The 26,807-nt window shown below is 38.6% G+C and overlaps 1 protein-coding gene across 4 annotated transcripts; it reads left to right on the top strand.

Annotated features, from left to right (window-relative positions):
* Positions 1 to 23,463, top strand: pfkpa (phosphofructokinase, platelet a). 4 transcript variants are annotated; one of them, XM_056737790.1, is made up of 22 exons: positions 1 to 254; positions 3,752 to 3,825; positions 4,932 to 5,009; positions 5,305 to 5,494; positions 5,871 to 6,036; positions 6,128 to 6,172; positions 6,294 to 6,402; positions 7,308 to 7,403; positions 9,570 to 9,662; positions 10,103 to 10,228; positions 10,799 to 10,863; positions 11,038 to 11,107; positions 12,629 to 12,775; positions 13,785 to 13,855; positions 13,951 to 14,038; positions 14,704 to 14,856; positions 18,585 to 18,749; positions 18,897 to 18,958; positions 19,042 to 19,153; positions 20,071 to 20,170; positions 22,680 to 22,785; positions 22,874 to 23,463. In XM_056737790.1, the coding sequence occupies exons 1-22, from the start codon at positions 164 to 166 to the stop codon at positions 23,022 to 23,024; spliced, it is 2,358 nt and encodes a 785-aa protein (XP_056593768.1). In that variant the 5' UTR covers positions 1 to 163; the 3' UTR covers positions 23,025 to 23,463. The 4 variants fall into 4 exon arrangements, with proteins under 4 accessions (XP_056593768.1, XP_056593769.1, XP_056593766.1 ...); XM_056737791.1 differs by lacking the exon at positions 7,308 to 7,403 and adding an exon at positions 6,975 to 7,070; XM_056737788.1 differs by lacking the exon at positions 14,704 to 14,856 and adding an exon at positions 17,316 to 17,468 and having other exon boundaries at positions 2 to 254.
* Positions 23,464 to 26,807: the final 3,344 nt, after the last annotated feature.

Genomic DNA, 26,807 nt, shown 5'->3' with positions numbered 1-26,807 from the left:
CACACTCAGTTAATGCGAGCTCAGGAGGGGAAATAGAGGACGACGTGCAGGAGGAGAGACCGCTGAGAGAGAAGAGAGGCGGAAAGTGTCACCCGACCGGCACATTTTTAAAGTATTTAATTTATTCATTATTGCTTTGTAATATATCGTGATAAGAAGAAAGATGCCTCAGTCAGAAAACAAGAAATTCTTCGAGAACCTGACAGGCGCTGGGAAAGCCATTGCAGTGCTAACGAGCGGAGGAGATGCGCAAGGTACAGTACATGACAGCGCTGTAACTTATATATGATCACAATGGTTACGTTTACATTACATGGATAACTGGTGGATATAATTCCTATACAACGTATATTAGTGACGTCAGATTGTCTGAGTTAAAATGTCATCAGCGCGAAATCAGTCTAAATGTGTATGTTACATTGATCACGTGCGAACGATACGTTGTATATTTAATGTTTGTATCAGTTATATTGCATAAGTGGAATAGTTGTACTTATCTAATAGATGCATCTCGTTAAAATCGATAATCCGGTCCCTTTGGGTGGGTGGCAAAGGGATGAAAGCATAACTACCAGATTCCATCAGGTTGACAAGGTCATGTGTGCATGATGTGCAGGATTAGTATCGTCTTTACACCAACAATTGCGTGTTTGGTCAGGGTATAAAAATACTTAAGAAATGCAGGTTGAGTTGATGATGACGATTAAGAAGTACATCACACACATTAGCCTGCCAAAAGAGCTCATCCAGATTTACCACGACATCACTAGAGTGACCTATTCATTGTGAGCTATTATAATGCGTGTACAGATCTGACAGCTTTGTACTTTGCGCTTATATGTAATACGGAGAATATACATTATATTGAGATGAATTCTAGCACGAATTCTTGACACTGCATTGCGGAATCCGTCCTCCCCTCGTGTGACCTTTACGAAACTACACGTAGCATGTCATCACTCTCTTGACTTCATCCAACCTGAGAGCGTGTGACATTCCTAAAATTAGCCAAGATCAACGCGTTACAGTTGATATCAGCAGGTTGCTGTCTGTCATCCATCGATATGACGGTATTGCGTCTTTCTCAACCAGGAAGTTGCCCTGTGCTTCTCGGTTGCTTTCTCGTGTTTATCGAACAAGTGTAGATGTTTAAAAGAAATGTGTGTTGATTCATTGTACTGTGTTGTGTAAGAAAATAAGGTTTACGTGAAGTCCATACCGCGCGCCGTGTCCGTAGGATGCCTACGTGAGGAGCAAGTGCGCGTATACTGCTGCGGTACGTCACAGGAAACTGAGTCACGTGATTCACGGTCAAAGCTAGACAAGCTTGTAATGACACGTTTGCCACTTAGTCATATTAGACCACATTTCTGTCATTTCCCTGTTATTCTTCCTTCTTTTTTTGGCATAATTTCAGCCCAAGCTGTGTTACCATTATTCATTTCAAAAGCTTTAATTGGGAAATACGTCCACACAGTCAGGCTTGTGATGGAATTTTACAGGACCTGCATACTTTGTATTTACTCAGGGCAAATGTTGGTGAGGTGAGGTCTGCCCACAGTACATATGTGTAGGCAGTAAAAACAAGATTTTATTTTGTGTTGGCAGGAAGTCTGTGATTGCTGCTAACACTGAACGAGTTGCATGAATGATTGTCGCAAATCTTTTCTCAGACTGACAGTTTTTGTGTTTATTATATCACTGCTTGAGACTAATCCTATAGAAGAGTCCTTAACCTCTCAATCTTGCCTAAACTGAATTGCATTATCTCACGGTCGATGTATCAAATGTTTAACCTCATCATGCCTATTGGCTTCTAGTGACACATCTTTGACCACCTGTCACACTCATTCACTACCCATATGTTATAGATGCATTCTCTGATTAACACTTTGAAACCCTAAAACACCTGTTGTACAAATATAGCTGGAGGGAATCCTTTGTCTGATAGACGGTTCCATCTTAAAGATGGGGTAAGATGCTATTTCAGGCATTCTGACATCTTTACACTGTTAAACATGCTGGCTTCTCATGCTTAACATGGTCAACTTGTTAAAAACGAATTGGACATATGATGTAGGATTTCTGTGCTCGATACACTCCCCCAGCACTCCATCTTGTTTCGGAAAGGGTTTTATAAGTCTGGATCCCTGTTTCGTAACAGGGATCCTGTTCCTTTTATTGGGCAATTCTCCCGGAAAAGCATGCCTACGGCAAGGCGAAAGAAATAGGCGCCCATGTGACAACCGTTGAGCAATTGGAAGACCCGCTTATCAAGATTGGCTGCGCTGTGGGCCTACAGCTGCAGCTCTTTACTCTTGCGATAGTGAAAGTAGTTACGGTGTGTTTGTATGTTCACGGTATTTTAGTGACGAATGTTATATAAACGGTGGATATAACGCTGGATTTGGAGATCGTTTGAAACTGATAGATGGCGCAGTTCCAGTGCTAAAAGATGCGGGGGATGAACTGCACGCTGAGTCAAACTAAGTCATACGTCTGTGTTTTGCTGGCAATCAGTGCATACATGCATAATGTAAACAACACGAAGGGATAATGCGATGATGTATTGTGTGCTCGTGCTGTCGTTCCGCCCCCTTCCTGCCTCAAGCAGCTCGTCTTTCTCTGGAAATAATCGTACAGCTGTATCTCTCTTTTATAGATGTGATCAAACTGAATACTCTTCGAAGATACGACGTATGCAATACTAGTGTATAGGTATTCAAGATCAATATGAGATTTGCAGAAAGTGCATGTGTTACTCCATCTTTAACAACAAAGAGTGAGGTTTATCTGATCATCAGATGCGTGTGAAAGTTGCGTTGTAGAGCGTCAGACTCACTGAGCGATTTCTTTGAGAATCATCAAAAAATCATAAAACCTTTGCAAAAACCATTCTCTCCTACCATTCTCTCCTTTTTAAAAAATTTTTTTAGCTGTTAGGGGTTTTCATATCTGCTATTTCTTACTCAGTCTTCCAGTTGTGTTGTAAATGTGTTGCCTAGTAACAGCAGTAAAGCTGTGCTGACTGTTAGACAATTCAGCAAGCCATATTAAATCAGGGCTAAATTGTATGTCTCCCTTTTAAAGACAACACCTCAGGGTAAAGAGGAATTATATCGAGATAAAGAGAAAGCATTCGTCTTCATTTAACCTTCTCTCAATTTGTAACCCAGTATTGCTGGGTAACATCACAGCTGTATGACTAAAGAATTATGGGAGGAGACTGAAAGCGTTTGACCAAACATGCCAGAAAAGGCCTGCAGAGAGAGCCCAATGTTTTTATAAGGTGCCTGTTTGTTCAGAGCAGAGCCATTGAGAGAGAGAGTTCTGCCAAAGGAAGTCCAAAACGCTGGAGTGTCACTTGATTCATGGAGCCTTCAGATAGTTCCAGGAATTAATTTTTTTCTCTTTAAATGCTTTATTTCTTTAATTGTTTTATTCATTAAATGTCTTTTGTCTTTAAATGGGTTAGAACTGGACCTCAGTTGGTCTGTCTAGTCACAGTTCCATGCATTACTAGTAACTTTCGGGAACTATTGAAACTGTAAAAAAACGTTCTATCTCTCTCTATCTCAATGGCTCTGGTTCAGAGGCACTGAAATATCTACAAAGAAATATTGTGGTGTCACCGAGTGGCTAAAAAAATTAAACTAATAACCTAGCAATTTGCAAACCTGTTTTAACCTGTTCTCTTTTATCAGGCAATAGAAATGCTGCAATATGATTTGACTTGTTTTTGTGTGACCAGGGATGAATGCTGCTGTTCGGGCTGTTGTCCGTATGGGAATCTATGTTGGAGCCAAAGTGTATTTTATTCATGAGGTGGGTCTTTCTAGGAAATATTGTTGTGTTTTTTTTCTAATGCTATGACTAAAAGATAGACCTAAATATCAAAGATACAAAGCCGAGTTGCCTGCAAAACAACTGAAGAATCTTGCTTCAAGCCCATCAATGTATACAGGCCCCTGGATGATGTTTTCACCTCCCAATAGTTAGCATGCCTAACTGGTGTTTCATCTACATTCTCTGAATATGCCAGCCTATGCAGTTTTAGCTACAGTGGTCTCCGTATCCGTATTTGGATTCTCTACCTATGCACATATTGTATCTTGCATACATCGCATTACTTGTAAAGGGCACTGATCTATGTATATCTACAGGTTGTGCTGGTCTTCACATTACGAACAAGAGACTCATAGAATTACCTTATGAGAATAGAAATATTCAAGCTCTTTACTTCACTCATGATGCAAAACACCGTACTTGACAATCGATCACAATATAAACACATATGAGACTGGATAAATGTTGTTTAAATGTTCATGTGTTGTATGAACAGCTACAAATATATCCAGAACATTCCTTTTTTAACAGATGGGCCTAAAGGCTGTCTATAGTGCCCGTTATTCATTCCTTTTGACTACTTGGTTATTTGTAATGTAAATATTGTTTTAATGTTCCATAACTAATAGGAATAAACATATTGATGGACGTGTAAGTCAAATTAGTGTATTTCAAACTACTTGACATAGCACATCTATTTCCTCTGTGGTACAGCATTACTGTAGACTCATAAATCTTGATTTGTATATAGAAAAATTTGTATTAACGTCACACAGCGTCTACATTCCAAAGGGATTCTTGAGTTGCACATCTTTCTCCATTTTTATAGTACGCGTCATTACCGAAAGAAAACACCACACATCCATTTTCTACCAACCTTCCTTTTTAAAGGGGAAGTATGTATTGTGACTGTTTATTAACCCTGTAAGCACCACTCATATTTTTTTAAAAATAAGTTATTTTTGCAATTCTGTTGGGTCCTGGTTCATGTTATCACCTGGAGAACTGAATTCATTTCTGGTAAGGCCGAGGTCACTGAAGGACACAAGAATAGATGTTCATTGTGTGTTTGTTTTGACTCACAGGGATATCAGGGTATGGTGGATGGGGGCGACAACATCGCGGAGGCGAAATGGGAGAGTGTGTCCAGCATGCTACAAGTGGTGAGTGTTATAATAAACAGACGGCCCCCAGGGGCTCATGCATACCACCGCTCATCTGAGCACCACCGCTGCATGGTTGCAGGTTACCACGGTAACCAAGCCTGGAGACACAAGGAGCTCAGTCGATTTCTGTCAGGTCACTCTGACCTTTAGTGCATATGTTTATGAATCTTTAAATTACAGGAATCAAATACAAATTAATGGGACATGTAGAGGTCATGGGTTCAATCCCAAGGATCACACTTGTAAAAATCATGCTTTATGATTTTAATGACCATGCATGATTTCGTCCCAGGGCGGCACCGTTATTGGCAGCGCACGATGCAAAGAGTTTCGAACACACGAGGGCCGTCTGAAAGCGGCTCATAACCTGGTGCGGAAGGGAATCACTAACCTGTGCGTGATTGGTGGAGATGGGAGCTTGACCGGGGCCAATCTCTTTAGAGAGGAGTGGAGCGGCCTCCTGGCTGAGCTCCTCGAGCAGGGTATGTGCTGGAGTTTATAATAATAAAGGATGGTGTTACGTTTCCATTGTGTTTATTTCAAAGGCCTTATGGATGTTTATCAGTGTAAATTATGGATTTTAGTTTGCGGCAGCTTACGTGCTTAGCAAACTATCTATGTCTATGAGGTAGGTCCCTAAAATAATATGTGTAAGAAACATTGTCAATTTTGTATATATAAAAAAAGATGAAAGTTTTGTGTCTGTGCGCTGGCCTAAATAAAACCAGCAAATACACATTTGAAATTTCTTGTATTGTTTTTCTACAGGTAAAACGCAACAACAATATTGACGACTCATCTTGCACATGAAAGCTATTTGTGAACTATTTATGAATTCTTGTTTTTTTTTGGTTTCAGGTCTAATTGATGAAGAGGCAACTAAGATATACTCGGCCCTTCACATCGTGGGGATGGTGGGCTCCATCGACAATGACTTCTGTGGCACAGACATGACCATAGGCACAGACTCTGCCCTTCACAGAATCATTGAGGTGGTGGATGCCATCATGACCACGGCTCAGAGGTGCTTCAAAATCTGAAAGAATGGGAAATATTTCATGTTAAGTTGCTAACAATAAAGTATTTTCACTCAACCATTCATTTCTGCATTACAGTCACCAGAGGACATTTGTTCTGGAAGTGATGGGCAGGCATTGTGGGTAAGATTGTTTTGGGATCAAATTATTTTATTCCAGTTGCATGATTATTACACTGTATAGTGAAAGATATTGTTAACCGTCAGTTGAGTTGCTGTTCTTCTGTATATCTGTGTGTGTGAAGTTATCTGGCGTTAGTGAGTGCCCTGGCATGTGGAGCCGACTGGGTGTTGATTCCTGAAATGCCCCCTGAGGATGGCTGGGAAGAGAAAATGTGTCAGAAACTCTGTGCGGTAAAAGAAATAAACAGCCTCAACACCGAGGAAACATTTAATATTCTTTCAAGTGCTCATGGTTACATTTATTTGTTATATACTTTATAATGTATAGTTTTGTTTAAACAGCTTGTGGTTGTACACGTTGAGAATGGTGCAACTTGCTACAAGCTACTCATTAGAATTAATTAAAATAATTCTAATGGAAGAATTCTAAATAGAATTAAAAGATTGATTTATAATTATTAAAATCAGGATAAAGTAGTCAAACCACCCTATTGTATAAAGTAGTTAAGAGTCATGTATATACTTGTGAAAACTAAATCACTACATTAAAGTTACGTTAGGATTTTAAGGAATCTTTTTAAAAATAATGATACATTTATACAATTCTGCAATTTCCAAAATAGGGTATTTGTTTATTGTGTACAGATAATGTTAAGTAATTTTTCACATACCACACTTACAATTTCATTAACACCATGGAACGGTTCTCCACTTGCGCCAAAATACATTGTGCTTAGTTGTGCATATACTCTATTGTGTGACAAGCTTATGTTTTTGTGGAACAAATATGGTCGCCACCCCAGACTCGATCAAGAGGTTCGAGGTTGAACATTATCATAGTCGCTGAAGGAGCCACTGACAGACAAGGAAATGCTATTACCTCTAGTATTGTCAAGGACGTGAGTACTGAATGCTTCAAAAAGGAAGAGAGCAAAACGCTGGAAACCTGTTGAATAGTAAGAGGCCTTATCAAAATTGGGTTATCTGGGTTGTTTTAAGCGATTTGCGTGATTTGGATTGCAGGTTTGAATCCTGTAAGGTTCATGTGGGCCACTTCACGAGTTTGGACTCCAGCTTTTTGAATCTCTTCCACAGTTTTATATCATCAGTTTGTGACGTGTCTCTTACCCTCGTAGAAACGGGCAGGAATGAAAAGGCTGAATATCATAATAATAGCTGAAGGTGCGATTGATCGTAACAACCAGCCCATTACCTCTGATCATGTAAAGGATGTAAGTACATCAGGCATATCAGGTCCAACTCCTGCATTGACCCTTGAGCTCTCTGACTTCTTGCGTGTCCTCCCTCTCTGGCTTTGTCCTGTGTGGTTTGCTTAAACACACACATCCTCTTTCCTGATAAGGCACCCCTGAACCTAACCAACTACCACACTGCATCAGTGCATGCAGTATCGTTAATGTCTGTACACTTTCTAAAGCAGGGGCATGCTTTTGTTCAGTATGGTATGTAGTTAAAGGCAAACATTCTATTTCTTCCGGTCTATATAAAGACGCTCTGATTGGTAAAGCTGACCAAGTCTGTCATGATTGGTTCCCCGCTTAGAGCGTGTGTCTGAAGATGTCCCACCCATACCGTATCAGCGAGCTTACGCTTCTCAGGCTGTTGTGATTGGTCGGTGCCCCTCTCAGTGCACATGTGCCTCTCAGTGCACGTGTATTCATAAGCTTTGGCTTTTAGCAATAAACAGTAGCAATGGTGTCAACTTTTAAGAACTGTTAGTTTTGCCTTTTTATATTGGACCCGAGTTGGATAATAAAACAAGCAGATTGACCAGGAAACATTTGCAAGCAGGACTTCAAAGACGTTTCATAGAAGTGTTTTAGAGGTATGCGCACACACACACACAATATCAGTGTATTACACAGAACAGCTTTCACAGCCGATGTTAAAGTCATGGAAGCTGTTATTTGACAGTTGGTTATCTTAGAATGTGTGTAGCTGAATTCTTATTACTAGCTGTAGGACTGTGATGAAAGTCAAATGTTTCCAATCTCTGATAACCAAACACTACTCCAGCGGCTCTTTCTCTTCTCTATGGAAGGCCTCGCACCTTTTGTGCCGTATTCCTTTTAGCAGAGGTTTTTCAAAGAGCAGCGTGCAGCTGAAGAAGCCTTTAATATATCTGCCTAAATTGTATTATCGGCTGATTCCGATAAAATTAAAAATGACTATTTATCAACCGATACCGAAATGGCCGATAATTTATTTATGCATCCCTAACTGACAGTTTGAACAAATAAGTAGAAACAATCTCAGACATTAATAAAGTGTGTACAACGTTTGTCTTGTTTGGTATTAAGTAAATCAAACTATTTCGTCAGAGTTGCCTTTGTCACACCAAGGAGTCATTTTAGGTTTAAGGAACTAGATACAGGTGCAAACACCATTAGTTTCTAGCTTACCAAAAACATTATTTAAAGGTAGCAAATTCACAAAAATGCATTAAAGGGATAGTTCACCCAAAAATCTAATTTCTGTCATCATTTACTTAGCCTCTTGTCATTACAAACCTTTATGACTTAATTTTTCCCACAGAACACAAAAGAAGATATTTGGAAAAAACGTTGTTAACTGTCCTCCATTCCCTTGCATTGGGGTTGTGCCTATACAATAAAAGTGAATGGGTAGCATTGCTGTTCGGTTACCAACTTTCTTCAAAATATCTTCTTTAGTGTTCTAAAGAAGAAAAAGGTTTGACGGCAGTGAGTAAATGTTGCCAGACTTATGAAATCTTACTTTAAGAAGAACGTTTTGACTCCAAAGCCTTGTGTTTTAACAAGTCATATTTACTTCACACAAGCCCCAGAATATCGTAGTGATATGAGGAACTGTTGAAAACTGATAACTTTGCACAGGCATGCAAAACATTTTCTTCAGGAGTAAAAGTCATGTTTTAGATACAGTATGTTTGTCATTAGTAAACAGAAACAGATTTTATTAAACAGGTCCTGCAGGAGTTGAACTTGCACAGTGTCTGAAAATGGGCTTCAGTTTACTGTCTAGCATGAAATGCTGTTATGATTTCACCAATTGTCGCTAACTTTCATCTGCATGCTACATTACAGCTTTCTTATCAATCTTTCCGCTAAATGCGTGCAGTATTATGGGAGATTCCTGCCCTTCCTGACTTGCTTCTGCTATAGCTGATCATAAACTATTGTGAACTTAAAATCTTAAAGATTCAAATTTTTGATGATTTTACAGTATGAAAGTTACAATGAGTGATATGGTAATTATACCTACTGTGAATTAAACTAACTCTTTGGCTTTTGCTTTATATGGAAATGTTGTTTTTGGATGAAGAGATTTTGTGACATAACCTTTAATTCCCATGATTCCGTTGAGTCAAGATTTAATCTTCTTTATTATCCCTCCAGCTGGTGGTTTGCCGTCTGGGCTTCGACACGCGTGTGACCATCTTGGGCCACGTCCAGAGAGGCGGGACCCCCTCTGCTTTTGACAGGATTTTGGTGAGACCCTGAGAATCCTGGGAAAAACGGAGCGGTGGGGGTGGGCTTACAATTATTACAAAAAAATCGAAAAGGGGATTGGAGTAAATCTATATATCGCTGCTGTCCTTCTGAAAACTTGTATCTCCATGTTTTGTGATTTTTTGCCGTAAATCATTATACTTAGTCACTCTAAATGTTTTTACTGGGTTTGCAAATATCTAACCAATAAAAAGTATTAAGAAGTGCTTGTCAAATTTAACAACACAGTATTTTCCATTTCCTGAAAAAAGCGACTTTGCACATCAGAGGTTTCAGAAGTACAGTGACCATATGCTATATATTCTTCCTTGAAATAACAAAGCCAGATGCAGTGTTCAGATGGAAATATCTTTGTACAGAAAATGACAACACCACTTTCTAAAAGCTTACTGAACTGAAGATCGTGTGTTTGTTCTCAGGCCAGTCGCATGGGTGTGGAGGCTGTTCTGGCGCTGCTGGAGACCACCGCAAACACAGCAGCTTGTGTAGTGTCTCTGCGTGGAAACCAGTCTGTGCGGTTGCCGCTCATGGAGTGTGTGCAGATGGTAAGATCTGGACACATGCCAACCCACTCCGGCTCTGAGTTTACCGTCTCTGCGATAAAAATCCACAGTCATGCGGTCCAGCAGAGGAATGACAACTGATGAATCATATCTACTGTCTGTGCTAATCTACATTATTACTAAACCTGTTTATTTTATACTGCTACTTGACTGATTGGTCAAGATGAGTTTTCATCTTGAGATTTTGCGTCTAACCAATCAGAACAAGTATTCCATGTAATAATCACAATTAATTTTCAATCAAGTTTTGAAATTTATTTTCAACTGGTGGTGGGTCAAAGAACAGATGCAATTTATGTGTTTTATTACTTTTACTTTTGATAATATTTCAGAACATTTATATAATAGAACTATAAAATTAGATCTTGTTAGTATACACAATGGTAGTATCAAAAAATATTATTAGCTGTAATATATGTATATTTCCTATCAGTCTTTCCTGTTTTACATTTTGGGATAGAATGTGACCAAAATATTTATAAAATTCACCCAAATAAATCACAGTGTTACTAAAGTATGATTATCATTGCATTTCTTTTGTTCATCTCATAGACTCAGGAGGTGCAGAAGGCCATGGATGAAAGGAGATTTGAGGATGCCGTGCAGCTGCGTGGCAGGTGTGTTTAGTGAAACTGTTCGATTGTGTTGTTTCACATTGTGTCAGGCACTCAAGCTTTTATCAAATGAGCTGAGATAATAGTAAATACTTTGAGATTCGTTTCTATTTTAAGCCAAACTATAAATATAACACGGAGTCATATACATTTGTGTGTGTTATTGTGTAATTGCAGGAGTTTTGAGAACAACTTGAAGACCTATAAACTTCTGGCTCATCGCAAACCAGAGTCTGAGCTGCCACATGTGAGTGTCATGTTGTGTTTTATTATACGGGGTTCTCTCACTCCACCAATTTTAGTAAATTGATCAGTTATTATCTCAGTGTCACAGAATTCCTAAGGGAGACATAATCTACCTAAAATTGATTTTACTGAAGGCCACATAAAATGTTTAAAAAATGATTTTGTGATTCAACCTGTACAAATTTTCCATAGCAGATACGCATTTTGACCTTAAAGTACGCTGGTATGATTTGTCTTTTGAAACAGGAAAAATGAAGAAAAAAAATGTGTATTAAATATAATTTGTGCCAACTGCTGTCAGAATTTAAATACTAGAATCTGATTAATGAGTAGGGGGTATTGTGTCACTTGTTGTCATTTATGTGATTTGTATGATGATGTTGAATGTATTTATGTGGTGAAGCCAAAGACAATTTTCCACTTGGGGACACAAAGTGACTTAACTAACTAAACTACGCAAAAACCTGGTGACGCATCTGCCGTGTGCAGTATTTAAAACAAGCAACATAAAAAAGAAGAATATGTCTAATCACTGGGTTCATCCACCAAATAGAAAGCGGGGATGATTGACAGGTCGTATGGCCTATCAATTACAAGAAGCGTCTGCAAATCGATGGAACCACAAAATCCCGCGTGATCCCCTTCCAACCGCAAAATTTTAAACGAAGACTCTGACCGCTAAGGTAAACGGGTCGGTGTGGATGTGGAAAGTTGAAATATTGAATTATCTTAATTCCAAGATTGGCAGGTCTGCTTTACAGTCAATATAATATCAAAGTTGCACATTTCTGATCTTGCTGATTTTTATCAACCCAAAGAAAGATTGTGATCCAGTAAACTGAAGTAAATGTACAGATTAGTTCTGTTATGATTGGATAATTTCTGGAGGCTCATTGCTGAACGCAAAGTAGATACAAAGTCCCTTTTGCGTAGCCGTGGCAATCGGTGGATATGTTTATAACAAGTGCTGAATCTTGTTATTATATTAGATATTGATGTGTAAACATAGATAGTCATACATCATTTAATATATTATAGATTTACTTTTATATATTTATTTTGCTGCATCGCAGTAAGAGCATCAAAGGGCACATTGCCTAGAAGTGTTTAGTCAATAATCCATCTCTGTTTAATGTAGCTACGGCCTGTCAAGGTTGAAAGGCCTGTTTACCCTGTGCAGAATGAAATGGAAAACATATTGACGAATGCTCGGAGAACGTTGGAAACATTGCTAAATTCTTAATAGACATTGAGTGCTAAACACAGCAACACAGCGAACGACCTAAAGAGAAAAGCCCCCGATGTACACAAAAACCTGCGATAAATGAATAAATGACAGTAGCCGCAGTAAAATACTATGATTTTAGTCCTCTATACTAAACAGCCATCAGGATTTATTAGGTGAATGTTGTTTTATTCATTCAAACTAAACACCATTGAAGCCCATATTAGAAAGTGACTTAACTGACATCAATTATTAGACCTACACATGATGTATGATTTGCTTTTTTCTCCCTCTCAGAGCAATTTTAATGTGGCTGTGTTGAACGTTGGAGCTCCCGCTGCGGGCATGAACGCGGCCGTGCGCTCTGCCATCAGAGTGGGCATCTCTGAGGGACACAACATGTTTGCTGTCAATGATGGTTTTGAAGGATTCGCTAAGGGACAGGTAAATAAAAACATTGACAGTCACATGTTTAAGAACCATCCAGAAGGTTTGTTGCTTTGAATATATCATTTAAAATATATATACAACATTGCTAAAAAAGTGGTACTGTGCAAGTTGGTTACTTATGAGGTGGTATTTCAGTTAAAGGGATACTTCACCCAAAAGTGAAATTCTGTCATCATTTACTCACCTTCGAGATGCTCCAAATCTGTTTACATTTCTTTGTTCTGATGAACACAGAGAAAGATATTTGGAAGAATGCTTGTAACCAAACAGATTTTGCCCATAGTAGGAAAAAATACAATGATAGTCAAAAGTGCCCCAGAATTGTGTGCCGTCCTACTAATCGCATTAAAGATCAGGAAGTACTCAACAACACATTGAGCCCCAATAAACATTAAAACAGCAGACATTGATTTCTGCAGTGCTGATTTCAACTGATAGGGGGCGACGTGTAAAACACGTTAGACCACTGCCAAGAGCGATTGGAAGAGAGATAAAACAGAGTCATTATTTACGTTTCATGGGGTTTGTTGCTGGCACAGATATAGACATGATTCAATAAATACCTTCAGAAACAAAACAAAAAAACTTGTGGAAAAATAATATGAGCCATGATTGATTCATGGTAAGCTTATAATAATAATGTATAAGTTGAGCTGTTGGTTCAGACTTTGCAGAAAGTGTCAGTTTGGCATGAGTTGATTTATACAATACGTGAAGCAACCTGCAATTGTATGTTCCAAACAGAGTAGTGATACAGTGCAGACCTCTTTAGCTCAGCTATAGCAAAAATCCATACGTGGATCGATTCTGCATCCGTATGATTTATCTGTATCTATATTTTTTAATTGTCAGTATTGATTTATTATCATAATCATTATTATTATATTTAAATATAACACGGCTGAATTTTCCACTATATCAGCACAGAACATGTGATGTCTTAACTCAGATAGCATATAAAGAATATAGGAATATTCTCAGACACTTTAAATTTAATTTACAGATCAGAGAGATCAAATGGGCAGATGTTGGTGGCTGGACTGGCCAAGGTGGATCTCTCTTGGGAACTAAACGGTATTTATTTCATGGGTCATGAATGCAGTTTATTGCATTAGCTTGGATTGTAAAGTGTCAGGTTATGCTCAATTCTTATCTGTACTTCATCCTAGAACCCTTCCTGCGAAACACATTGGCGAAATTGCAGAGCAGATGCGGAAATATAACATAAACGCACTGTTAGTCATTGGAGGATTCGAGGTACGTGTTACATTCAAAATGTTGTCAGTGGTGTGAATCGTGCAATAACTTATATATATATTATTTCAAGTGTTATGCAAAATGTATATTTTGAAAGAATTCAATTGACTTCTTATAAATCTGTCTGTATAAATAGTGTATCCTCAAAGATGTTTTTTATAACCTTCTCACACTCTCCATCATGTTTCCTATGTAGCGTCACCTAAAGCTTTCTCAACCTCCTGTACTCTTCTTCTTTTCATAATAAGCAAAAGCACATCAGACTTTATGCGCTGCTCATCCGCCACCTGTGCTGTCTGAATGACTGATCAAAAAGACCCACATTCACACAGCATGAATTACCAGCCGTTCTTAAGATCAAAACATAAACCTCGTTTCCGGACCACCCGCTTCTCTAGAGTCATTTCATGCCGGCGTCTATCTCTCTTTATACAGCTCATCAGGATACATGTGTGAAGGTGTTGGAAGGACGGATGAGTTCATGTGTATGTGTTTCATGCTAGTGTTTTTAGTCCACTCATGTGCAAGGAGTGGCTCCCGCCTCATGCTCTCCGTTGTGATGGCCATGGCTTTCCACTTGGCCTTCTCCAAGTCTCTTTCCCATCGTTCCATCCCTGTTCCCATCGCAGGCAGTGTTACACTAAAGCCCAGGCTCTGCCCTATAGGCCTACCTGGGGATCATGGAGTTGTTAGCGGCCCGCGGGACATACGAAGAGCTGTGTGTGCCAATGGTCATGGTTCCGGCCACTGTCTCCAACAATGTGCCCGGCTCAGACCTCAGCATTGGCGCAGACACGGCTCTGAACACCATCACTGATGTAAGTGAGGCTGGGGGACCACACCCACCCACCAGCCAATCGCATCAGATGCTTCGGTTTACCAGCCAATCAGAGGCTCAGCCTGCAGCTTACCAGCAGCACATGTGATGAAAGCAGTTTGTCGGCACTGGATTGATAATGGCATGCAAATGTAGTTTTGGCTTGGGCTTTGTTTCTGTGCTCCGCCTGAAGCAACACGTTGCCTCACAATGCTAGCAAAAATGCTAATTGTATAGAGCCTGCATACGATACTATGCATATGCTCATTTCTGATCTACAGTCCACTTTGACTATCAAAAAACTTCATTGGAAATATTTCTGACATCATGAAGCTTTACTGATGTGGCTGGTAAACTCAAAGGCGAGCTGTTAGCTACCAGGTAAGTGGAGCTGAACTCATGGTGGCATGTTTTGAACCCCAGCTATTTTGTGGAAGTCATGTGACCGAGTCTGTCATCACACTGAATTAACCCGTCATAACAGATCAGTGACCCTGACCCAGAGTTTGTCTGCAGAGTTTCTTTATGTGTCAGTTTCTAGTTAACACTTTATCATAGGTTGTTGCATTTTGCCTTAAACTTTTTAGACTTTGCCATCGCCACTGACCCATCAAATCTATAAGATGTGGAGCACCAAACTAGACATGGTATCTTTTAAAAGGTTAGAATCGGATTTCTTACTAATCCCATGAATTTAGCATTTATGTTACACAAAATAACGTAAAATCTAAATTTGTCTTCCCAAGACTTTGACACTAGACAAGAGACAATCCTCAGTAGAATGGATGGTTGTGATGACCCCTCGTGCAGTGGGGGGGCGTGTCCTTAGGCAGCTTGGGACAGAATAGCACGTAGCGCACACACGGAACAAGACAGTGCAGAGAGAAGGAAGGCAAATGGGATGCAGAAGCTGTGGCGGCCTGGGGTGAGAGATGGCATCTGGCTGAGAGGGCCAGGAGGCCGACACAAGAAACTGGGGCCTACAGATTGCTGGCAGGCAAACGACCAATACCACTTGTGGGCCAACCTGATAGCACAGAAGGGGCGGGAGAAACCAAACATTTTGCTTCTGGAGAAATACAAAAACACAGTCAAACAGAGCGAGGCAGAAACAGCTGTTGTTCTGAGAGCAAGACATGACAAACACTAGACAGCGAAAAATACTTAAAAAAACAACAACCATCTGACTAGAGTAACACAGGGAATATAAAAGACAGAAAATCAGAACACAAATGATGAGCAGGAGAGGAGAGAGAGCGAATACAATGACCACAGGTGAGGTCACATCACAATGACCAGAGAGCACATGGCTGGATGTCAAAACAATGCCATGTGCTCACCACAAAACATCTACACAAAGACAAAACTGAGACACACTAGACACAAACCCTGACAGATATATGTCTTTATGGTTTTATTTTGTGGAAAATAAAGAATGTCTTTTTCATCATACAGAAAAGACATTACTGTGAGTTAATGGTCACCGAACGTATTTTCTCTGACGTACAGTATCAAAAATGTTGTCATCATTTACTCTCCCTATTGTCATTTTAAACCTTTCTGACTTTTTCTCCTCCACAGAACACAAAAGAAGATATTTCGAAGAAAGTTGGCAACCGAACAGCACTTAACCCGTTCACTTCTGTTGTATGGACACAAAACCAATGCAAGTGAATGGGGTCCGGTTAACTACATTCTTCAAAATATCTTCTTGTGTGTTCTGCGGTGCAAAAAGTCTTACAGGTTTGATCCCTTTAATGTGTATAATTTTACATTGTTTATTCATCATTGGATAAGCAATTTTTGGACTTTCTGTTGTTTAGAAGCTAAGACGATATCTCAGACGTAACTTCACGAGACAAATTTTGATCATTACTTATAATGCATAGAGTTGTTAACAAAGGGTCACATTGTAACATAACTTTCTGTTACTTAAAGATGTTGCAGATTATTTAAAGACAAATGGTTTATCTTCACTTCTAAGTTGAGTGCATTGGATTGTGGGATACAGCATTCCACCAACTGTGCTCCATTATCTACTGCACATTTGGCAAATTTTGATATCGCTCAGAGAAATTGTCCAAGCATGCTGCAAAAACAGAGACGTAGATCAGTGTGATATACTAAAAACGGCCATGTTGTGTGCCAAATGTTAGATTTAGAGACAGATATGGTCAGTCGTCCTCGTGCTGTGTGTGGACTGTGTGCTGCTGCTGCTTTGGCTGTAAAAACATGCCTGATCCCATCCATCTCGCACCCGATAACCCCGCGTGTGTGACCGAACACGCGCCAAACAGATTCGCACCCCCATCCCTCCCCAATCTCTGCCACCCGGAAGCCATGGCAACCATCAGATGGTCTGTATCCACGGGGTCCGCTCCTGCACCATTGCTCCCCCTGCTGTTCTAATTTGTGAATTGTCCCGTCCCATGTGGTACCTGCCGTGCTGTGATGTGAAAGGCGATAGAGTGTCTGCTGCAGCTGAATGAGGCTCGCTCCAACTATGAGGAGTTTTGCATCCCGCTGTGTATGCTGCCTGCCACCATTAGTAACAATGTGCCCGGCACTGATCTCAGTATCGGGGCAGATACGGCCCTCAATGCCATTGTGGAGGTAAGAAAGGATGACCGTCCTGTTTATGAGACAGGTAACACTTTACAATAAGATTGGATAGCTCAGACAAAAATCAAATTGTTGTCATCATTTGTTCATTCACATGTTGTTCAAAAGCCGTATATGATTTAATTCTGTTGAACACAAAAGAAGGTATTTTGAAAAATGTCTTGAATGATGGAAGTCAATGGGGGTCAATGTTGTTTGGTTGCCGACATACTTCAAAATATCTTCTTTTGTGTTGTGCAGAAGAAATAAAGTCATACAATTTTGAAATGGATGAATAAAGGTTGAAAGAATTTTTAACCGTCCCTTTTTCCAAAGATTAATAATTGTAGCAAAATACTGTATTTTGCTTATTTCTAAGTTCTTGTTATCCAATATTTGTGATCTAATGTTTACAAACGGACAAAAATTAACTTTTTCGGAAAGTGCTTTAGTCACTCGTAAAAGAAAAAGAAAAGTATTTATTTAAAAGGGAGTGATGTCATGCCATAACAGTGTCAAATAGAAAGTACGGGAACAATTTTTAGAAAATTTTTAAAGAAAAACATTGTCATCAAACAAATATTAATATAAAACAAACATATTGAATTGTAACAGTTTATAATACAACTTGGCTAAAATAAACATGCAAGTTTTATTTTTAACAATTATTTTGTTTCACGCATTAAACTTTTGGGTTTGTGTACCAGTAAATTACATGTTTTCTTAAAAAGGACCCAAGGATCTTATACAATCCTTAAGCCTGTAATATATTTATAACGTAACATTTATAACATGTATAATATGCAGTTTGATGTAAGAAACATTATTGCGTATCATAAATTGAGCATAAGGTGGTTTTTAATGTCATGTGAGTACTCTTGAAAGCTCAATTTAATCTGGTTTATGTTTCCGAAGCTCTCCATCAAGTCGACAGAATTTATCATGGCTGTGATTTACTCTTACAGTAAATATGTCATGTATAAACACACATTAATGTTTATAATAATTGGTGGGGAAGGAGGACTGCGTGTTATTTATGCACGGCATGCAGTCTGGCATGACAGCATTCAATGAAAACGCACTTGGATCTTACCCTGCATATTTCTGACAAACCTGTGTGTGTCTCAGACATGTGATCGCATCAAACAGTCAGCCAGCGGTACGAAGCGCCGTGTGTTCATCATTGAGACGATGGGGGGATACTGTGGTTATCTGGCCAGTGTTGGTGGTCTGGCAGCTGGAGCAGATGCTGCGTACATCTATGAAGAACCGTTCAACATCAGAGACCTGCAGGTCACACACACACACACACTACTGTGCTTGTAATTAAAAAAATGTATAACAATACATAAATAGCTGTAACATAAGGTAACTGATCATTAAAAGAACACTAACGCCATCTGTAGGTCAAATGAATGATTACTTTCCTCTTGGTTTCAGGCTAATGTGGAGCACTTGACGACAAAAATGAAGTCCAGCATTCAGAGAGGACTTATTCTGAGGTAAACTGTTTCCATGTTTAGATTAGAGTATGATGGGTCAGAGCCTCCCCTCATATGGCTGGTTTGTGTGTGTTTTTGTACAGGAATGAGAGCTGTAATGAGAACTACACCACAGATTTCCTCTATCAGCTCTATTCAGAAGAGGGCAGGGGTGTGTTTGACTGCAGGAAGAATGTTCTGGGACACATGCAGCAGGTACCGCACATAACATCCATGAATCATAAAGCACAATGACATCATTTAACTCAAATCTAATAAAACAATTGTCTGCTGCGGACAAGCCTGCTAATTCAAGCGTGAAACAATCTGGGGATTGTGATTTCAATTTATATAGTTTCTTTCAGATATCCATTACTGTAAGACAAGCACAGTTCTTGTTTTTAACAGAAATGTTTAGATCAGGGGTTCACAACTTTTGGATTCCACCACCCCCCCCGTTGTATACAACAATATTCAAAGCCCCCCCCACACACAATTTTTTTTTACCCAATCAAATATTTTAGAGCTTGTCATTTATTCGAAAAACTTTTATTCGTATAGAAGTGACCTAATAATAAAAAAATATTGTTTTTCAGTTTTTTGGGGCCCCCTTAGAAGTCAGCTGGGGGCCCCTTGATGGCCCCGGCCCCCCTGTTGAGAACCACTGATTTAAATAGATAGAGATTCAGCTGGTTTAAATATTGACAGAATTGGGCTAGTTTGCAAAAAAATGTGTGTATCCTTACAAAAAAATTGGATCAACTTTGAAGCTTTTCATGGTAAAAATAAACAAAAAACTGTTCTTGAGTAGCCGGAGCAGATGCTGTGTAGAGTCTGTGTCCTTACCTTAAGTTTACAAATTACAAAAACTATAAGAAAAATTATTCGCCGATAGGGGAAAGACACATTGTATTCAATATTCTAAAATATACATTTTTTTAAGATATTTGTACTGGGAAACAAGCAGAAAATTGCAGTGGAATATAATTTCAGAAATGTAGCACGCTTTGTGTTTGAAATGTCGATTGATCCATTCTGCATACTCTTTTACATACTGTCTGAAGCATACGGTGCATGGAGTATGTAGTGTGCTTTATGAACGTAGCAACATTTTTGAATGCTTTTTTCTCTAGGGTGGCTCACCTTCTCCATTCGACCGTAACTTTGGGACCAAAATCGCTGCAAAGGCCATGCAGTGGATCACCAAGAAACTGACTGATAGCTACAGGCAAGGTTAGTGTGACAGTTTTTTTGTGCTTTTTTGTCGCCTTGAAGACAGCTTGACAAAATTACTGAAGTGTTTTCACAGCAGACAACAGACCTACATCAATACTTGACCTTCTTTCTTACCTGTGCTGTATTTATGATAACCCACATACAGACTCAACATGACATTCACTCAGTCCTTGACCTTGTTTTACTTGATTTTTAAGTACTATCACAGAGTCGCTGAATTTTTCAGCTCTATTTTATGTGTGTATGTGTTTTCCTTCTTTCGCTGTGCCTGATGCTGAATAAAGATGAAGGTAAACATTTGTATTTTAATCACAAAAGTTTATTTTATCCACAGTGCATTTGACTCGCATTAGTGACCATTTTAATAGCCTATACTTTCATCTTGATTTAAAACAACCTCTAAATGAAATCCTTAGAGATTTCCATGGTTGTGTGTTGTTATTTGGTGCACATTTATCATGCTGTTGAAAAAATTATGCTTTAAAGTCCCCCTATGTTCGATCATTTATGTTAAAAATTATTAGTTTAAAACTAATCTTTAACCAATAAAATTACATATTTAAAAAAACATTCATGTGAAAACAGCTTTTCCTGCGCTAAAATAGCTTAAAATGCAACTCAACACCTCAGTTTAAGTATACACAGATTCATGAATATGAAAATTAGCCCCGCCTCCAGACGCTGCTAAAACTGAAAGTGAAACTGAGAATTGACACAACAGTGCAGTCATGATTTTAGCCTGAATCTATGCGCTATCTTTGCATATTTGTGACCCTGGATCACAAAACCAGTTTTAATAAACATTTTAAGTTAAAGCCAAAAATACATTGTATGGGTCAAAATTATCCATTTTTCTTTTATGCCAAAAATCATTAGGTTATTAAATAAAGTTCATGTTCCATGAAGATATTTTGTAGATTTCCTGCTCTAAATATATCAAAACTCTATTTTTGTGAGTGGATGACCAGTAACAGTTCCCTGTTATCTACAACTTGAAAGGCAATTTTCTCAATATTTTGATTCTTTGCACCCTCAGATTCTAGAGATTTAAACAGTTATATCTCCAGCAGATATTATCATATCCTAATAACCTATACATCAATAAAAAGCTTAATTGTTCAGCTTTCAAAATATGTACAAATATTGATTTCGAAAAATGTACCCATAAGACTGGTTTTGTTGTCCAGGGTCACATTTATGTTTCAAACTGCTGATCCACAGGGGCTGAAATGATTGGATGTGATTGGTTACAGGTTTATGAGGTCATTAACTGGGGAAGTTTCAAACAGAACTTTTTAAACAGTCTTTGGTAAACTACAATTATTTATAGAAAATACTGAAACTTTCTTTTCCCCAAAGTGGGTCTTTAAAAATAAAATGACATTGACAAATGATACATTAGGGCAGTATGATACTGTAGCTTTGGACTAAAATATATATGATAAATTATTTTGTAAATATATGATAAATTATATTGATATTCATATATTTGTAGGGTTGTGCATTTAATGCAATAATTATAATTAAAGTGTTATGGAAAATGAACACGATTAAAAAGTTTAACACACCCGCTTGGCCACAGACATTAGTAGATCATCATACAATTCATACAGTTGATTGATTACAAATATGATGTCAACAACTTGTGATATAACATACAGAATACTGTCAGAAAAAAACTAAAATGAAAGATATCTCTGCAAGACTGATCCTGATGAGAAATTTATTTTAAGATATATTTTATAGACAACATAAAACATACAAATTAATTGATCACAGGCTGAAATTCAGGAATTGAATGGCATTTACTGCCACCTACTGTCAGTTTTTAATTATTCAAAGAATTTTGACAGTATTAAAATAAAAAAGTTAAATAATAACAATACTAATATATTAGTGATAGTTTGCCCCTCCAAAAAAATGTCTGTTTATTTAAATTCACTTACCCTTATGTCGTTTCTAACTTGAATTACTATTCCCTTTGGGGAAGAGGAAGATATTTCTTAAGAATGTTAGTATCCAAACTGTTTTGGACTTTAATTATAATTATTCAGCTTCTGAAAAAAACTAAATGATGTCCCAAAATGTTATCTGTGATTAAGTTGCGATTAATTAGATTAAATGTTTTCATTGCTTCACAGCCCGAGTACAAATATATTAATACCTAAGTATTCATATAAGTATAAATATAATTGTTACCTGATATAATAAAGGCATTTTCAATAATAATTGATTTACAACAATCCATTAACCTGTTTACATATTGTCAAACTTTTAAGATGAATATTTCCTTTTTTAATGTTTAGGATATATCAATGACCTTATGTTGTTTTTAAAAAAAACAATAACTCAAAAAAAAAATGTATGATCCATGAGTGCATGTTGATTTATGAATAACACTATTCATAATGTAGTTTTCACATGCTCGCTTTAAAGTCATATCAGAACTTTCTTAACATCTCATTCTCGTGTTTGTTTGCTCTGTGTGTTTGTGTGTGTTGTGTAGGGAGAGTGTTTGCTAACACGGAGGACTCAGCCTGTTTGCTGGGCATGCGGGGTCGTGCTATGGTCTTCCAGCCTGTGGTTCAGCTAAAGGAAGAGACTGACTTTGTGTACGTGCAACGCCATATTTCCTACATAAGTATTTAAAAACATAATGTATGTGTAGTAATTATGAATTTTGCGATTTGCATATTCTAGGCACAGAATTCCCAAGGAACAGTGGTGGCTGAAGCTACGTCCACTCATGAAGATCTTGGCCAAGTACAAGACCAGCTACGACGTGTCGGACTCTGGACAGCTGGAGCACGTGGTCCTCAACAGACCCAAAGCTTTTGAGGCCGCCATTTAAACTCCTCCAAATAACTGCGATATTCAAAGGTCACGCTTCAGACCAGCGTGTCTGTCCTGTAAACGACGTCTCCGACGCTTTTGTTCCCCAGGCTGACACCTCTTTGTTGACATCGCGTTGTTGGGAAAATGTCACCTTTTGTTATTTTACAGAAGTCAATGTTATAACCGTAGGAGAGCGTATGAAGCAGTGCTGTATAGTTTGACGTGTTTTATGTCCTTTCACTTCTGGTGCCCCGGGTTGGCCCCGCTGTCACCCATCACTTTAGTGCTCCGCTTCAGTGCACACAGCTCTCCCTCTGAGAAAAATTCAGAAATGATTCCACTCTCTGGTGTCCTGCGCTGTATGTGGCGACATACACATTGCCAGAACACTGTTTGAATGTATTGCTTTATTAGTGTCCACATTGTCCTTACGAATAAAGATCACAGTCACTATGTGTGAAAGCCTGTGTCATCTGTTTTGTGATTATTAAACGTAAACATGTTTTTGGGGACCATGCTACCACTACAGTACTTTGTAAAAGACATAAAAAAGAATTCAATGCAAACATAGTAAACATTTTCACATCTTTAAAACGTATCAGAAACCAAAAGTCATAGTTATCAACTTCAGCTGCTTTAAAAATTTTATTAAACATGTTTCGAAAATGTAATATTATTTGCCATTTAAGCCTGTAATTTTGTGCACAACTACAAGGGACACAAACAAACTAATGGCACAACACATCACCGAATTCGTCATATGCATCAAATTAGCAATAATTGCATTTGCCTTGCGGCTTCCAGCGAGTTTATGTAACTTGAAAGATGGAAAATGAAATTTGAGTTAGCAAGAAAAGCACTCAAAATGTAGAACTTGTTTTTTCGTTTTATAAACAACTGCAATATTGCTTAAAATGTTTGCCAGTTTTCATTATGTTGCTAAAAACTTTGTAGACATCACAGAAATTCTAATGGCTTTTAATATAAAGGTGCCATACAACATAACTGGGACCCAAATGACGAATCTTTTGTGATGGACGCCTTCCCAAAAAACATATTTTTGTATTAAAAGAAACAGTTAAACTATGTTGGATAAATCGTAAATGTGATTTTAAAAGACAACATATTAAATAATTGACTAAGCTGATTTTGGATGTATAACTTGAAAAGAGACATCTTCAATTCAAAGTTATTTGTACTTTAGCACGTTTTACAATAAGCATTGTGCTTCACAAAGAAAACTGCCTTAAATCAGTTAAATTAACTTCAGTGAGTGAGATAAAGGGAACTGTAGTGAAACAAATATTCTAGAAAAGAAATAAAACATAACTGATAATATAAAAGTATGCAAATAAACCTGACTAGTTTATAAATAAATCAAATAAATATGAACACTTATGAAAACAGTTGTAATTTTTACTAGACTTTCACAATTTTTGCATTTTCTCTTTGTGGACCCCTTCTGAAGGGACCTTCTGACCATAGAAGAACCCGTTTTGACTGTCTGGTTTAATATAGAACCTTTAAAATGCTTTTGCCCATTTAAAAAAGGCTTTCATTGAGTGACTATATACTGGGAACAAGAATATCATTATTTGAAACATTATTATATCAAACCACTATAATGGTTCTCGTGAAGATGTTTTGTATTGGTTTCTGTTGGTCTCTACTAGCAATGTGTTGGGTTCTATTGGTGGGTGTTATCTGGCAGATGGGAAACAACAGAACATCATTACAAAATAAGCAACAGTTAAGCTTACCTTAGAAAACCCCCAGCAAGTGATTCCTGACGCCAACATGAAGTGACGTAATTCCCTCCTTAACCAGCGGAGGGCAGCAGTGCACCATCACACTCACAGACATGCGCACATGTTCTGCAGCACGGTCGAGCACGCTCCTGTCAGACGTGCTGCTCATCTGAATCACATTGCATGTGCTCGGTATATATAAATATATGGTGTGCATGCAACATTTGTTAAGAAAGTTTTTCAAAAAACTATTTCCAAGACGACTGAGTATTAGAATCTCTTGTCTGCTAAAGCTAAACCCAGCCCAAGCGTTCCGCTAACCCCCCACACCACAAGCCTAATGCCTCACATCAGCCAACTAACTCATTTCTTTAATCGCTTATTTATTCTCAATGTGATCACGGATGCATTTTATAGTCCGAGCCACACACACGCACGGTTGCTCCACACATTCAAATATTAGCAAATCCAATTATTTAGGTTGATTTAAGTATGCAAAGCAAGGCTTGTGGGGTCATATGCACATAGGTAATCAATAGTAATTACCATTTCATCTCCCCCTTGTTATTTCTTTCCGTCTTAAATCAGAATCTGATCTCATTGCACTGATTAAGGCCCGGACCGGCAACCTGTGCCTCGCCCGACGCGCCGCCTGCTCGGACTTCAACTTCATTTTACACAGTAGGCCTACATCACTCCTCGTACACACGGCGCTTCAATTAAAACTCCAGGCCTGGATCGTTCCCATGCCCCGACAAATAGACCGTTTCCATTAAAGAGACTCCTAATTTCAGCTCCGCGGGGTCCCAGAATGCTTTGTGCTGCAGATTTCTGCCTTTGATTCTGCACTTTTATGGATTTCCGGAGAAAGATGTATGATCCCGAATGATATTCCTGTGCAGTAAATAGTGAACGCCCATAGTGGTAAAAATAGATTACTTGAAAGCTACTGCGATAACAATGGTAATGAGAGACAATAAATCTCAGCGTGTAATATTAGAAAAGCAATATTTCTCTTTCAAATAAATCGCGCGTGTGCGCGTGACATGTGGAGGATGAATATTTATGAATGAATAAATCCATGAAGAAATAAACTGCCGCAATGTTCCGGCTTTCGCGGCTCGATAAAACCTGAATGATGAATGTGGGACTTTTTGATGCTTACTTGCAGGCAAATTGAACGAATCTGTATAGCGTACTGTACAATGTACAGTATCTGACGCTGGATGTTTCATTGATCAAGGGCCGGACGCTTCGCCACTTTCTCGTCTGGTATTGGAGATGTTATCAAGAGCCTCATATCGTCTCAAAGGGTAAAGAAAATGAACAATGGCTTTTATGTTCATCAGCAGATCTCAACGCTAAACCCTTTTTCCTGCTGGCGTGGTCAGTGGGGTTTGTTCTTGACATTTTTACTATTCAAAGGACCCGACATGAGACCAATAGGAACACGTTTACAACACGTCACCCGGAAAGCCCTGAAACTTCAGAAGAGAGTCGGAAATGGACCAAAACCTAGCTTCAGGCAATCTTGCTGTCGAGCTCCAATCAAACGGATTTTAATTTCAAAATTCAGAAAGAAATGCAATAGCGTGGCAGCATTCATCAAACCTAACGCCATCTAAACAATCACAGCTGCTCTTCCCCACGTTGCTTCGTAAAACAGAACATCGATCACGACTATACAGCCCGACGCTAGACTCAAACTCATCCTTCATGCGCAAGATACCGTACTGATAGTTTGCTTAGATTCTCAAATTGTATCGCAGGACTGATTTCGCATACCCGCATTCATCTATCACGTCACCTTTAACACGCCAACCGGCGACTTTCTGACCACCTTCTCCAGATTACGATGCTGACCGCGGCGTACGTGCGCAGCTTGAGTCGACAAGCTGTTGTTTGCTCAGCACTGCTGGGAAGATCCATGATTTGATATATTAAACTTAATATCTCAGTGACATTTCTCAGGACAGATTTTCATCGTCACCGTTTCATCTGCACTTTTGGGTCCCTTTCTTGATAAATGACCCTGGACGTTAATTCACTCC

This window comes from Triplophysa dalaica, chromosome 23, assembly GCF_015846415.1.
Source record: "Triplophysa dalaica isolate WHDGS20190420 chromosome 23, ASM1584641v1, whole genome shotgun sequence".
Lineage (NCBI taxonomy): Eukaryota > Metazoa > Chordata > Actinopteri > Cypriniformes > Nemacheilidae > Triplophysa > Triplophysa dalaica.
This window is presented reverse-complemented; position numbering and strand designations above follow the sequence as displayed.